Source organism: Xenopus laevis, chromosome 3L, assembly GCF_017654675.1.
Source record: "Xenopus laevis strain J_2021 chromosome 3L, Xenopus_laevis_v10.1, whole genome shotgun sequence".
Taxonomy (NCBI): Eukaryota; Metazoa; Chordata; class Amphibia; order Anura; family Pipidae; genus Xenopus; species Xenopus laevis.
This window is the reverse complement of record NC_054375.1, coordinates 144999670-145014318: the sequence shown is the minus strand read 5'-3', so window position 1 is coordinate 145014318 and position 14649 is coordinate 144999670. Positions and strand designations below refer to the sequence as shown.

The window sequence follows — 14649 nt, the reverse complement described above, 5'->3', positions numbered from 1 at the left end:
TAACTAAAAAAAGAAACCCTACCCAATAGGGGTGGGGTTTATGGAGTGAATTAAAGGACATTTTTGCTCACTTCTGTACCTGAAGGAAGGTGCAGACCCCATGAAATGTTCTTCTGTACTTTGAGTGGTAAATGGTGCTTGAATTAAGGAATAATTGCACAGCAAGAAGTGGTGAAGTGCTATGACTTTCCTTTGATTAATTTAAAATATAACGCGCAAGGCCAGAGGGGAATAGAAGAACTTTTTGTGCTCCGTTTATAAACAAGTTCCATTGTCTATTAGCTGTCATACAAGCTGCAATATCTGTTTATTGCCGTAAATCTCCTGGTCTATAGAATTCCTTGTTACGTGCCTCCGTAGAGCGAAGTGATATGGCAGCTTCTCAGTCTAATTATCAGCGTCTTACAAATCCAATGTCTTTAAAATTACTAAGAGGTCAATAAAAAGGGTCATTATCAGTGATTAAGTTATTTAATTACCCCCCTCCCCCCAAAAAATAAAGCAAAAGTCAATTGGAACCACACAACAAAAAAGATTTATATAAAAGAGGTAGGGCTGCACCGAATCCACTATTCGCTGAATCCTTGATGAAAGATTCGGCAGAATACTGAACTGAATCTGAATCCTAATTTGCATATGCAAATTAGGGGCAGGGAAGGAAAAAGTGGGAAAAAGAATCTTTTGTGACGAAAAGTCACATGATTTCCCTACCCGCCCTTAATTTACATATGCAAATTAGGATTCGGATTCAGTTCGGCCAGGCGCAAGGATTCGGCCGAATCCGAATCCTGCTGAAAAAGCCCGAATCCTGGATTCTGTGCATCCCTAAAAAGAGGACAATAACAAAATATATATTATTTCATAATAGAGTGGCACCCGCATTTGCTGGCCCCTTTCGCAAGTCACAGATTCAATTCTCCGAGTGTCCTTTATTTATACAGTCAGACTGTAACTAATCAGGAAAATAACAAGGTGCTTAAAACCATAATACAGGATAAATGCTATTCCCTTTCAGCACATTGTGGTATAACTTGGCCTTCCCACAATTCTGTTGCTCTGTTAAGATTATGCCAGGAAACCCGTGGTGCTTCCCTTTCTAGTTTATGGAAGGTGATCCACGAGGAGTAATGCCGGAACACAACACCCATCTTTGCCATTGGGAAAAGGGCAAATAAAGCCGTATTTTAATTATTTTGTATAGTTATAGGGTTGATATACCACATCCCAAAGCTTACAGTCCTTTTTTGATGCCCCTATATAATCCCTCTTCTCCAAAGTCAAGGGCATAGTAGATGTACAGGGTACTACACTCATTACCCCAATGCTGGGGCAGTGTACAACACCTCGTAAAACAAAGATGCAGGGTTCCACTGGAAGATAGGTGAAGTTCAGTTTACACAAATGCTCCAAACATTAGTGCCAATTACAGAAATTCCCTATGACTATATTCCCCCTTCCGACTATGGCTGGCAATGGTAGGCTGGAAAATCTGATGGGACAAACCAAGTGAGATCCAGTGTGATCTCAAGGCACTTTGTCAAAATGGCCCATGAACGAAGTGATGGTCAAAAAGTAAGGCCATAATAAAGCCAGATTGCCCTCATATTGGGCTCCTTAACCTCCTTGTCCTTGATAACTGGAGTCATATCTGTATATTAGCACATCCCACTGAGACACAGTGGCTATATGTGAACTAGCCATCTTACTCTAGAAGATGGTACTGTACACAAAATGGGCAAAGACAAACAGCCTGCTAAAATGATTACACTGTAAATGACACCATGCTGTTAAACGTGGCTTAGTCTAGAGACGTCTTATTGAGTCTTGAGGTTCCCAATAGTGGTATGAATCTATAAGAGTAGTTTGAGAAGCCTCTGTAGACATAGGATACATGGGTCCATCCTAAAAAATAAGGCAGCGCATTTGTCTCAATCATCGAATGTCCTTCCATGGAACATTCCAAGGATAAACTTCCTAACACCAATGCATCTTGATGCACGTTACTTTGTGTCCAGATGGGCCGGGCCTCACTGCAAGTGTTAGCATCTCACGTGGATTTGGTGCTCCCGGCAGACAGAGAACATTACAAAAAAAAAACATGCCTAAAGACTGCATTCTCTCATTAAATGTCCATTGTCAGCCAAGGCTCTCCTCTCGGTGTTAGTTGACTTCAGGGGTCCTGGAGAGTATTTGGAACCCCTGTTGCAGCAGAAGCAAAGAATCTGCTTGAAGGTGAGTCTCATCTCGTTGTCCCGGTAGGAGTACACTATGGGATTGATGACGGAATTGATCTCAGCCAGGAGCAGGAAATACTTCTCAACGGCCAGAACATTGCAGCTCTTGCAATTTAAACCGTCCAGGAGGAGGACAACTTGGCCAGGGGTCCAGCAGATCACAAAGGCACCTGAGGAAAGTAAAGGATACACATGAAGTCAAGGACCATCTCTTCACAAAACTTAATGAATGTAGTAAAGTGCATTTTGTACTATAAAATAAAGAGGTTATAGTAGACCATTTGAGAAGACCTACAGCTAGGGTATGCCACCTGTTCTGGAAAAAAAATACCGGCCTTCCTATATATTTATCTTTTTTCCCTTATTAATAACATTGGGATCAGCCACCATTTGTACTGGCCAGGTGGCAACCCTACCTACAGCACTAGAAAAATCTGGCTATGAGTAATAAAGCTGTTTGTCAATATCACACTGGCCAACATTACAGAGGTGAACATGCCCTCAACGTAACACATCAATCTAAAGGAAACATTACTAGCTTTATTAGTTTTGTTAGACGTTACTGGCTCAGCTTGCAGTTTCAGTCTAAGCAGACGCTTCATTGTTCTACATGACTATTACAAAATTACCATTAACCTCCTGTAGTGTTTGAGGGGCATGGGGGGGGGGAGGAGTTAAACCACTCTAGCCTATGGCAGGAACAAAAGTCAGGGACTACTCAAACTTGCAAAGTTTGCTACAAGTCTAGTAACATCTGTTTTTGTAGGCAACCTTTGTATCCTCTATTGCACTTACTCAAGGCTTTTTAAGGGAGTGGTTCTGGCACCCATGGTGGTAGATATGAAGGTCAGTCTTTTGCTACATTAGGTATGATAATGACAGCTAGAGCCAATTAGGGTGAGATCTGGGGATATTACATGCATGCTCTCCTTCATACTCCTGGACGCCCATCCTATAGTTTTTTCAGGGTGAGATTTTGGATGAACACTTTGGGGTTATTTATTGAAGTCGGAATGTCAAAAACTTGAAAAATTCTAGTTTTTTTGACTATAAAATCCGAATTTTTGTGAAAAAAAAAAAAAATTCCGAATTTATTCTACACCAAGGATGAAAAAAGTCCAAAGCTGAAAACCCGGCATCTGAGGTTGTATATAAATCAATGGGAGAAGTCCTTAAGATATACTGATCTACGCAGGGTTTCGTGCAATAAGACTTTGTGGTTTTCAGGCAAAAATCAAAAAAAAAAAATCAGAGTTTTTGGGCAAAAAAATCTGAAAAATTCATACAATTCGAATTTTCATATGGACTGGATTTTTTTCAGGAAAATGTATTGATAAATAAGGGGAAATAACCCGTGCGGATTTGGTTAAGTATATTTCAGAAAATAATAAGATCATTTTGGATTTTGATAAATAACCCCCTTATATTCTACCCTAGATACTCTTAGAAGTGAAGGTGAATTGCTTTAACAGCAATGCTTTTCATATACGTATAGTGTATACATATATATACATATATATTATATTTAGCCGTGCCCAAATGTTGGACCACAAAGGAAGGCTTAAAACCAAAAATAAGTCAGAAACCAGTGTCTCAAATTGACAAAAATACTATAGTCTCCAGTAACTGACAAATCACCAAAGCCCTACATACAAGTCCACACATACATCCACTTGTTTGGCTCTAAGAGAGTGATTCTAGCCATAATTTAGACATAAAAGGACACTTGCTTGACATGTGCCGGATGTCAACTCGAAACATTGCTTCCACCACTTCTGATTATGCCTGTGCCATTAGCTGAGCTCTGCTCACATTCATGTTAATGATTCGTATCTTTTTCTTTCTACTGATAGTAAATGCTAAAGCTCGTCAGTGAGCTACAACCAGAAGCATTCCAGATAAAGAATCATTGGTATTTCCAGTGGCCTGCAATCATAAAAACTAGTTTGGCGGCTCTGTCATAGATTGACACTGCTATTCTCTTTATATGTAGGACAAAGCAGCTATAAATCACATGACTCCAGGGATTAAAGGAATACGTCACCAATCATGAACAATAAATGTTTCTTATCTTCATTATTCTGACCCTAGATCAGGGGTCCCCAAACAGTTTTTTTCTAATTATTTACCCGTGAGCCACATTGAAATGTAAAAAGAGTTGATGAGCAACACAAGCATGTAAAGGTTCTTGTGGGTGCCAAATAAGGGCTGTGATTGGCTATTTGGTACCCCCTATGTGGACTGGTAGCCTACAGGACAATCTGTTTGGCCATAAACCTTGTTTTTATACAACCAAAACTTGCCTCCATACAAGGAATTCAAAAATAAACACCTGCTTTGAGGCCAGTGGAAGCAACACGTAGACCTGTACTAGAACCTACAATTTGCTTCCACTGATCCTCTACCTGTCCCGGCCCACATTTGGTCAACTTAACTTTCTAACCTGGGACACTGAAACCGGAAGTGATGTCACTGCGGCCTGGAAGTGACGTCACTGAGGACCAAAAGTGACGTCGATGAGGACCAAAAGTGATATCGCTGAGGACCAAAAGTGACGTCGCCGAGGACCAAAAGTGATGTCACGGAGGACCAAAAATGACATCACTGAGGACCAAAAGTGACATAGCTGAGGACCAAAAGTGACATCACTCCAAATCTACATGAATCCACACCTTAGCCAGGTAGCCAGGCAGTTTAAATGCAGACCACTGCAGGACTCCAGCTCACAAGCCACTGTTTGGGGATCACTGCACAAGACCTTACCTTCACTCCCCTCCCCCACTGTGTGTAGGTGGGATGAACAAAGGTTTTATTTCATGAACAGCAAAATTCTGACTATTACTGGGCCGCATTGCGAGACGTAAGGTCACACTCCCTTAGGTGTAACCATTATTAGCCGTCACTCGTGATCATGTGTCATTCGGGGACAGACTATATGATCCATTTCTCTGGCACAGACACACTCCAACATCTATAACTCTTACTGCCAGTGCCACCAGCTTAGAGGAGCCAGGCCTATCTATACATGGCTTACAAAGGCTGAGCTGTCTCCAGCTGTGCAAACATTCAGCTGATGGATTTGATTTCACAGAAGTAGCCTGGAATATCCAGATGTTGCCTATTCCTGTTCTATAGGCACAAAACCCTCCGTGACCCAAATAGCCCCTTCCCTCTATTCCCTTAGGTGATACTACTTTGACTACTGGCCAAAAGGTGAGTCAAAGTGAATGTTTTTTTCTTTATGAATACATATAGCATTTTATAAAAATTACCCTTATAAATTATATATGCCACCTGATTTAGATTTGGGCTAAAATGCACTATCCTTTTACTGTGTCTCCCCATAGATGAGTGATAGACGAGCAGTAGTGATGTGTGGGCGACCCGCGGGTGGCAGGCGGGTGCGGGTTGCTCTCTTCTCCTGCTCTCCCCGCCCACCACCTTCAAATGCCGGCATCCGACTTATGGGTTCCGGTTTTATAGTGTTGCGTCTGCTCGCCCCGCCCCTTTTGTGACGTCATCGACGGGGCGGGTCTATAAAAGGATCCCCAGAAGTGGGTGCGGGTATTAGCAGGGCGGGTTAGGGTCGGGGAAACCTGACCCGCACATCACAAACGAGCAGGTCCAATTATATCTCAGTTAGTATCAAGCACAAGGTACAGGGATGGCATCCGTTGTCCAGAAAGCTCAGAATTATGGTAAGTCCATCTCCCGTCAACTCCATTATATCCAAAAAAATCTAAATTTGTAAAAAACGATTTCATTTTGCCTGCAATCATAAAAAACGAGTTTGGCGGCTCTGTCCTAGAGTGACACTGCTATTCTGTTTATGGTAGGACAAAGCAGCTACAAATCACATGACTCCAGGAATTAAAGGAATATGTCACCAATCATGAAAAATAAACGTTCCTTATCTTCATTATTCTGACCCTAGATCAGGGGTCCCCAAAATTTTTTTTTACTTTTTTACCCGTGAGCCACATTCAATGTAAAAAGAGTTGGGGAGCAAAAGAAGCATGTTAAGGTTCCTGGGGGTGCCATTTTGAGGGGTAGCCCCTATGTGGACTACCAGTCTACAGGAAGATTTGTTTGGCCATAAACCTGGTTTTTATGTAACCAAGACTTGCCTCCAAACAAGGAATTCAAAAATAAGCACCTGCTTTTAGGCCAGTGGGAGCAACATGTAGACCTGTACTAGAACCTGCAATTTGCTCTAGATTTTATTTTTCTCTGTAATAATAAAACAGTACCTTGTACTTGAACCCAACTTAAGGTGGCCATACACTATAAGATGTGCTCGTTTGACAAGGTCGCCAAACGAGTGGATCTTAACCTGATACGCCCACTAACGGCTGGGTGATAACGGGTGAATCAGACAGGTCACAGGACCGCATCAACTAGCCAATCCGGTCCTGGATCATAGAAAAAAATCAAACTTGACCGATCGATATCTGGCCAATTTTGGCCTGATACCGATCGAGAGGACCTGAGGTGATTCGATCTAAAGGACCCATATTGGCAGCTTAAATCTGCCCGTGTATGGCCACCTTAAGTAGTGATGTGCAGGCCGGCCCAAAATCCGTTGGTTTACTCACACCCACCTTTGCACCCGCCCCTCTTGTGACATCACTGCAAGTCAGGCCGGGCGCAGGTCTATAAATAGTGGGGGAATAGCACACCACTACAACTAAGATATAATTAATCCTTATTGGAAGCAAAACCAGCCTATTGGGTTTATTTAATGTTTGATTTTCTAGTAGACTTAAAGTGATACTGACACTAAAAAACTAATTTTGAAAATATGAATGTACATTAAAAGTTACCTATAGGTTATGTTGATTGTTTTTTTGCTGAGAGGTTGGTTTTTGTAAGTAATTGTTAGTTGAAGTTCCTAAACCTGACTGTTTTGCCAACCTGACTGTCACATCTTACCCTGTCAGTAAAAGTTTCAAATGGTAACGGACTCCTGCTGCACAAATATGGCAATGTAATTCTCCTACCGCACACCTGTAGTTCACCAATCCTGCAAGCTGGTGGTGCGTTCCTTCCGTTGACCCGGCCGGGTCCCTTAGCAACCAATGTGTAAAAGAAACGGATCCGCACACACACCGATTAGTGCAGTTGGGGATTATCCCCTTTTATTCAGCCACCAAACATCAACGTTTCGGGGGGGAACACCCAAACACCCACCCTACACCCACCCTTCATCAGGACCTGATGAAGGGTGGGTGTTCCCCCCCGAAACGTTGATGTTTGGTGGCTGAATAAAAGGGGATAATCCCCAACTGCACTAATCGGTGTGTGTGCGGATCCGTTTCTTTTACACATTGGGCACAAATATGGCAGCCCCCTCATAGACAAACACGTTAGAGATGTGTGGGTCGGGTAAAACCCGACTTCTGGGTTCCTTTAATAGACCCGCCCCGTCGCTGACGTCACGAAAGGGGCGGCGTGAGCTGGAGCGCGGCTATAAAAGAGGAAGACAGCAGTGCAAGGTGGAGAACAGGGAGAGCAGGAAGAAGAGCTCACGGGGGTGTGCGAGATCCTGACCGACCCGCGAGTATCGGGCCGGCCCACACATCACTAGAACAGACAGGTAATGGGAAAAGCATTCTGCAAATACTTTATGGCAAAATTCCAAGTAGCATGCAAAGCCAATATTATGATAGATGTAAAAAATGTATAATTTCTAGTGTCAGTATCTCTTTAACGTATGAAGATCCAAATTATGGAAAAATCTGTTATCTGGAAAACCCCAGGTCCAGAGCATTCTGCATAACCCGTCCCATACCTGTATCGCTTTACTACTACAGAGAAGAATGAAATCATCTTTAAAAATCGGAATCATTTGAAATTTGAATTATTCAATCCGGCTCATCACTGGGGCATGCTGGGAGTCTGCTACGGTCACAAGGTTAGCCCGGTATCTTTATTAAAGCCCAGTGAATGGGTGATGGTCAGACTGCAGCATGAACCTTTCCCTCTCCAACACATTCTTCTCTTATCAAGAACATTATTTTATTTTCCAGTGAATCCTCCTTTGTGGGATCAAGTAAACATGGGACCAACCCCAGGAGGATATAAATCCACACGACAGAGACAGAGCAGCTGCCTGTAATTGTGAGACTCAATTATTTGTTGTCATCTCCTCCCTGGTCTCTCCGCAGATGTCTCTTCTCCCCCCTTCATGTTATATTCATGTCACCTTCTTCTTCTGTTTCTCATTTCCTCTCCCCTCTGAAACTCTAGGGCTAAAAGTATAAGATTTCCCTGCACTTCACCGTCGCTCTTTTCTTTCTACTCAAACATTAAATGGCCTCTAAACCTTCATTTCAATTCCACCCGTTTAATAGCAATGTCTAATTATGCTCTTCTTGCTTTGTTTTCTCTAGCATTTTCAGTCTTGCCTAAAACTCCACTGTTTGTCTCATTATAAAGCAACAATAGCATTGCTATAGAACAATGGCTGGAGTAATCTAAGTGCAGCAATACCAGCATGAAGAGTTGCTTCACCTTTAAGTATGTCTCATACCTCCCAACATTCGGAAATAAAAAGAGGGACAAAAATATTTGCTGTGCGTAGCGTGGGGATTTTTTGACCACACCCATTTTGTGGCCACACCATCTGATTACCATGTTCATTGTTCAAAATTTGGCAGGTTATGAAAGTTTGAACATATTTCAGGTTTCTTTTCCAGTTATTACACTTTTGCTAATGAAGGTGAGTTTCCCTTTAAGGCAGAGACACACGCTGCTATTTCGGGAGATTAGTCGCCCAGCGACAAATCGCTTCTTCTTCAGGCGACTAATCTCCAAAAATCTTCCCGCCGTCTAGAATGAAAATCGCCGGCGGGATGGTACTCGTAACGCTTCGTTTTCCGAAGTCGTCTCACGAGGAAACTTCGGGCGACTTCAGAAAGTGGAAGCGATTCAAGTGCCATCCCGCCGGCGATTTTCATCCTAGCCGGCGGGAAGAAGCGCCCTTAAACTGTCTAACTTTAGAGTCTAACTTTCCGCAAAGGACCTCCTTATCTAAATTGTTACAATTACTTATTAGCTTATCTCAAAATTGTTACAAAGTATCTTAGTTGCACCTAGTGGATGTTCTGGGCTCTCTGCCAAAAGCCAATTAAGTTATAAATTTTGTTTCTTTTTCTGCCTAAGTGCAGATAAAGTCGGGACTTTTCAGTATAAACGCGGGAATGCGGATTGAGCTGTCAAAAACGGGACTGTCATGCTGAAAACAGTTGGGAGGTATGAGGTTATAAAATGGCCACTTTTCAATTGGTCTCCATTGTTTATTTTTTTTAAAGTTTTTGAGTTTTTTGCCTTTTTCTTCTGACTCTTTCCCAACTTTTAAATGAGGGTCACTGACCCCATCTAAAAAAAAAAACAAATGCTCTGTAAGGCTACAAATTTATTGTTATTGCTACTTTTTATTACTAGTCTTTCAATCCAGACCTTTTCACATTCCAGTCTCTTATTCAAACCAATGCATGGTTGCTAGGGTCAAACAACCCCTTTAATACCGCTAATTGCCCATACACAGACATATCATAAAACTATAGCAGAATAGGATCCCCCGAACTAAGCACAAAGCTTGTATTTATCAGCTGTTTTCTCAGCATATCAGCTCAGGTAACGTGTGTGTTTTATACATCGAACTGAACCATTTCCTCAAAATTGAGGTTGTGCACATTCTCTGCCATTTGATAAACTGACTTTGCTGATGGCAAGTTAAGAGATTCAGAGTCACAATGCATAGAAAATGTGTCTGGCACCCAATGTGTCTGATACCAACCAAAGTCTTGAACTGATAAGCAAAAGGAAAGATAAATAAAAGATACTGAAATCATGTACCACAAGCCTCGCAAAGAGACTCCGCGTGACAGCCAACCGTCTACTGGTACAGACGTTCATTCAGTGTCATTTCTGCTTATTAAACGCGGACGTTCATGTTTGTAATGGTGCTCAATATAAGCGATGAGCTAAAAAGCAGCCATTGATTGTAATGTCCCAATAAAGGGAGAGAGTAGGATAACCCAATACAAAATGATAACAATAACAAATATAATCTAGCCTAGGAATCAGTCTTCTTTCTGGTTGAGCGGGTTAAAGGAAAACTATTCTCCCAGAAAGAATATTTAACCGACAGATAGTTCATATCATATTAAGTGACCTATTAAAGAATCTTACCAAACTGGAATATATAGCAGTGAATACTGCCACTTCTTTTACCTTGAGCCGCCATTTTGTGCTGCTCCGTGTGCTGCCTCAGAGATCACCTGACAGGAAATACTGCAGCTCCAACTGTGACAGGAAGAATTTAAGGTGGCCATAAACAGGCAGATTAAAGCTGCCGATATCGGTCCTAGACCGTTTCGGCATCTTATTTGTCCATGCTCCCGACGGGTCCTCCTGATCGATATCAGGCCAAAAATTGGCCAGATATCGATCCCTTAAGTTTGATTATTTTTTTTTTGTATGATCCAGGACCGCATCGGCTAGTTGATGCGGTCCTCCGAACGTTTGGATTCCACCGATATCGCCCAGCTGTTAGTGGGCATATCAGGTTGAGTTCCACTCTTTGGGCGACCTTGTCAAACGAGAGGATCTAATAGTGTATGGCCACCTTCAGTGCACTAATTGGCTCATGTGACCTAACATGCATTGTGTGCCCTTGGTTTGTTTGTGTGCACTGTGAATCGTACAATCCTAGAGGGCGGCCCTTAAGCTGGCGACATTGCCAAACAAGCAGATCTCTCCCCAATATGCCCACCTTCAGCTGGCCGATATCGGGCTGATCCAATTGTGGGTCCTAGGGCCCAACGATCTATACGGGTGGGCAGATCGAGGGCCGCATCAATAAACCAATGTGTTTCTCGATTCGGCAGGATGTTTAAACCCACCCAATCAGCATCTGCCCAAAATATCAGTTAAGTCAGTTGGAGGGTCCCATACACTGCCTATAAACTTCCGACTTAATCCGTCTGCAGTTTATATCTGCCTGTTTATGGGGGCCTTTAGTTCTTAAAATCGCAATTTTCTACTGAGGATTAGCCAATGGCACATACTATAGGTATGTGACCTATTATCCAGAATGCTTGGGACCTGGGGTATTCCGGATAATGGATCTTTCCGTAATCTGGATCTCCATACCAAAGTCTACTAATTTAAATAGTAAATAAACCCAATAGGCTGGTTTAACTTCCAATAAGGATTAATTATAACTTCGTTGAGATCAAGTACAAGGTACTGTTTTATTAATACAGAGGAAAGGGAATTTTTTTAATTTTTAAAAATTCGAGTTATTTCATTACAATAGAGTCTATGGGAGACAGCCTTCCCATAATTTCTCGATAACGGGTTACCAGATAACGGATCCCATGCCTGTACTAAGAAATCATATTTTTATGAAAATGGTTTATTTAGATGAATCTGGGTTTCACATATGAGCTGTTTTATGCAGCATATTTTTATAGAGACCTACATTGTCTGGGGGTATAGTTTTCCTTTAATAGCCCTGGCAGCTTTACAAGTCTCACTGTGAACAAGAGACAGAATAAAAAGGTAAATTCACTGTACAATGGAGACGCTCATTTCCCAGTTACCTGTAACCCAGGGTCTTTAACTGTAGGAAGCAACCACTTTCCTTTTTCTAATTAAAGATATTGATCAAAATGACTAGGGGGTTCCATAACTCAAATTTCATTTTGGCAATCCAAAACTTACACCATCCAATCAGTCTTTCAGTCCACAATCAGATCACTAGTCAGCCTGTGTGGGTTTAGTTGCACAGTAGTCATGATTAGATTGTAAGCTCTGTGTCTGAAATGTGCACACTGCTTTTCATCTGGTTCTCATAAATAAAATTCAGCCAATACATTTACAGGGCAGGGACTGAATATGGTTTAGAAGTTTAATATGCCATTTTAATAACATACCTCCCAACATTTTGGAAATAGAAAGAGGGACAAAAAGATTTGCTGGAATTTTTTCCACGCCCACTTGTGTGGCCACACCCCCTATTTTCCATGTTAATTTTACAAAATTTGGCAGGTTATATGGCAGTATAAACTAGGGATTCATCGAATAGAGGATTCGGCTCGGGATTCGGCCTTTTTCAGCAGGATTCCGCCAAATCCTTCTGCCTGGCCGAACCGAATCCTAATTTGCATATGCAAATTAGGGACAGGGAGGGAAATCACGTGACTTTTTGTCACAAACAAGGACGTAAAATATGTTTTCCCCTTCCCATCCCTAATTTGCATATGCAAATTAGGATTCGGTTATGTATTCGGCCGAATCTTTTGCAAAGGATTTGGGGGTTCGGTCGAATCCAAAATAGTGGATTCGGTGCATCCCTAGTATAAACACTTTTCTGTGGTTATGTGTTATTACAGTTTTTGCAGTTAATGAAGGTGAATTGCCCTTTAAGCTGCAAGTCACAGTTTCCCCAAGAGACCTGCTTATTAGTGAAGGCCGGGACGGCCCGATACCCATGGGTTGGGCAGGTTTGGGCTGACCTCGCACTCTTCCTCACCTGTCTCTTTTGTGACGTCATCGGCGGGGCAGGTCAGTGCGGATCTATAAAAGCAACCAAGAAGTCAGATGCGGGAGGGCGCGGGCTAAGGGAAGCCAGGTTAGGGTCGGGGGAATACCGACGTGCACATCACTACTGCTTATCTTAAATTGTTACAAGTGTTTCTTTGCTTATCTTAAATTGTTACAAATGTATCTAAGTGCACCTGCCATCTATTCTGGGCTCTCTACCAAAAGCCAAGTTTTAGAAACTTAGTATCTTTTTCTGGTTGTTCAGTGCAGGAGATCAAAGAGAAAGTCGGGACATTTCAGTAACAATCCGGGACTGCGACTTGAACTGTCAAAAGCAGGACTGTCCTGTGAAAAATGGGACAGTTGGGAGGTATGTAATAGCATATTACAATCTTACTCAAAATCTCCCTCTATGAGCTCGGGGGGTCATAAATGTTCTTGGAGGGATATATAATGGAAACAAGGATAACCAGGTGTGTCAGTTGAAAAGCCCACGGCCGGAGGGTGACATCTGTACAATAGGGAACATATCACACAAACACAAAGCCCTGGTGCGTTTAGTATTCAAACAATAACGACAAATGGAAAGCCTGACGCCCACGGGTACAGATCAGCCAGCACATCAGTAATGGGCAGATACGCACAGACTATTCAGCGGAAACCCTTCAGAAAACTATAACTCATGAAACAAGCAATAAAATATCGGCCTCATTTTTCAAGGTGAACGAGAAACAGGATTTTCTGCTCTCATACAAGAAAGCCACAATCCTGAAACTGCCGCTTTTCAACTGCATCATAACTCCCAGTACCCTTGGGTGAATCACTAGAGTAGAGTGAGCCTATCCCTGAGCTGGGCAGGGCCTCCTGCAATTTGTCTACCTGGCACTAAATTCATTCATTCATTGTAATATAGGCAATATCATGTGCCATGTATGTGGGAGCTGCTATACACAATCCTATAGGCTCACAAGCTTGTGGTGCACATCAAACAACTTTTACAAACGGAGCCGGCTGCACATCACATGTATTCAATGGAAAGGAACGTGATGCGGGCAATAAGGCTTGTCACCCAGCCAGGGAAATAATAGAAAGCCGCTCATAAACTCAGCAGGTTACTTTTATTGTTGGCAATGAAAAGCTTAAAGGAGAACTAAAGCTTAACTAAAGACGTAGGCTAGAAATGTTGTACATGATGCTTTGTGCTTCTGTACCAGCCCAAGGCAACCACAGCCCTTTAGCAGTAAAGATCTGTGTCTCCAAAGATGCCCCAGTAGCTCCCCATCTTCTTTTCTGCTGATTCACTGCACATGCTCTGTGCTGCTGTCACTTACTGAGCTTAGGGACCCACTCACAATATACAGTACACATAGAATAGAAATGTCACAATATAAGGCTGATTAGTAAAGTAGAATTCAACCCTAACTAAAAAAAATCTCCTACCCCCCCCTACCCTACGTAGACCCCCCCCCAGTCTAGCTACTAACCTGGGAAAATGCCCCAAACTTTTTACTTACCCCTCGGTGCAAATTCAGGGATCACAGTTCACGTCAGCCATTTACCGGGTCTTTGTTCATCTGAGACTGAGACCGGCAAAGTGGCGCATGCACAGTTGGAGCAATTTCTCAGTTCGCAACAACTTTGCATGCGCCAAAATAAACGGAAATTGACGAAGAGCCGAAAGAAGACACGAAGACCCTGAAGATGGCTGCCGTGAGTCTTCACCGAGGTGTAAGTAGTGGGGTAGCAGCGGGGCTGGGGCGGGGGGGGGGAGGAGGAAAGGGGTCGGCTTTTTTTAGTTAAGGGTTGAATTCTCCTTTAATACAGATAATTACTACATGGCAGCACAGAAACCAGTGCAATT

General features: G+C 42.5%; 1 protein-coding gene across 2 annotated transcripts in view; it reads right to left on the bottom strand.

Moving 5' to 3' along the window:
* Positions 1–455: 455 nt before the first annotated feature.
* lpar2.L (lysophosphatidic acid receptor 2 L homeolog) overlaps positions 456–14649 on the bottom strand; it is a 29287-nt gene continuing 15093 nt past the window's right edge. For both annotated transcript variants that reach the window (XM_018253644.2, XM_018253646.2), the window contains exon 3: positions 456–2404. In XM_018253644.2, coding sequence (XP_018109133.1) covers positions 2103–2404 — 302 coding nt within the window. In that variant the 3' untranslated portion in view covers positions 456–2102. The remainder of the gene's footprint in view (positions 2405–14649) is intronic.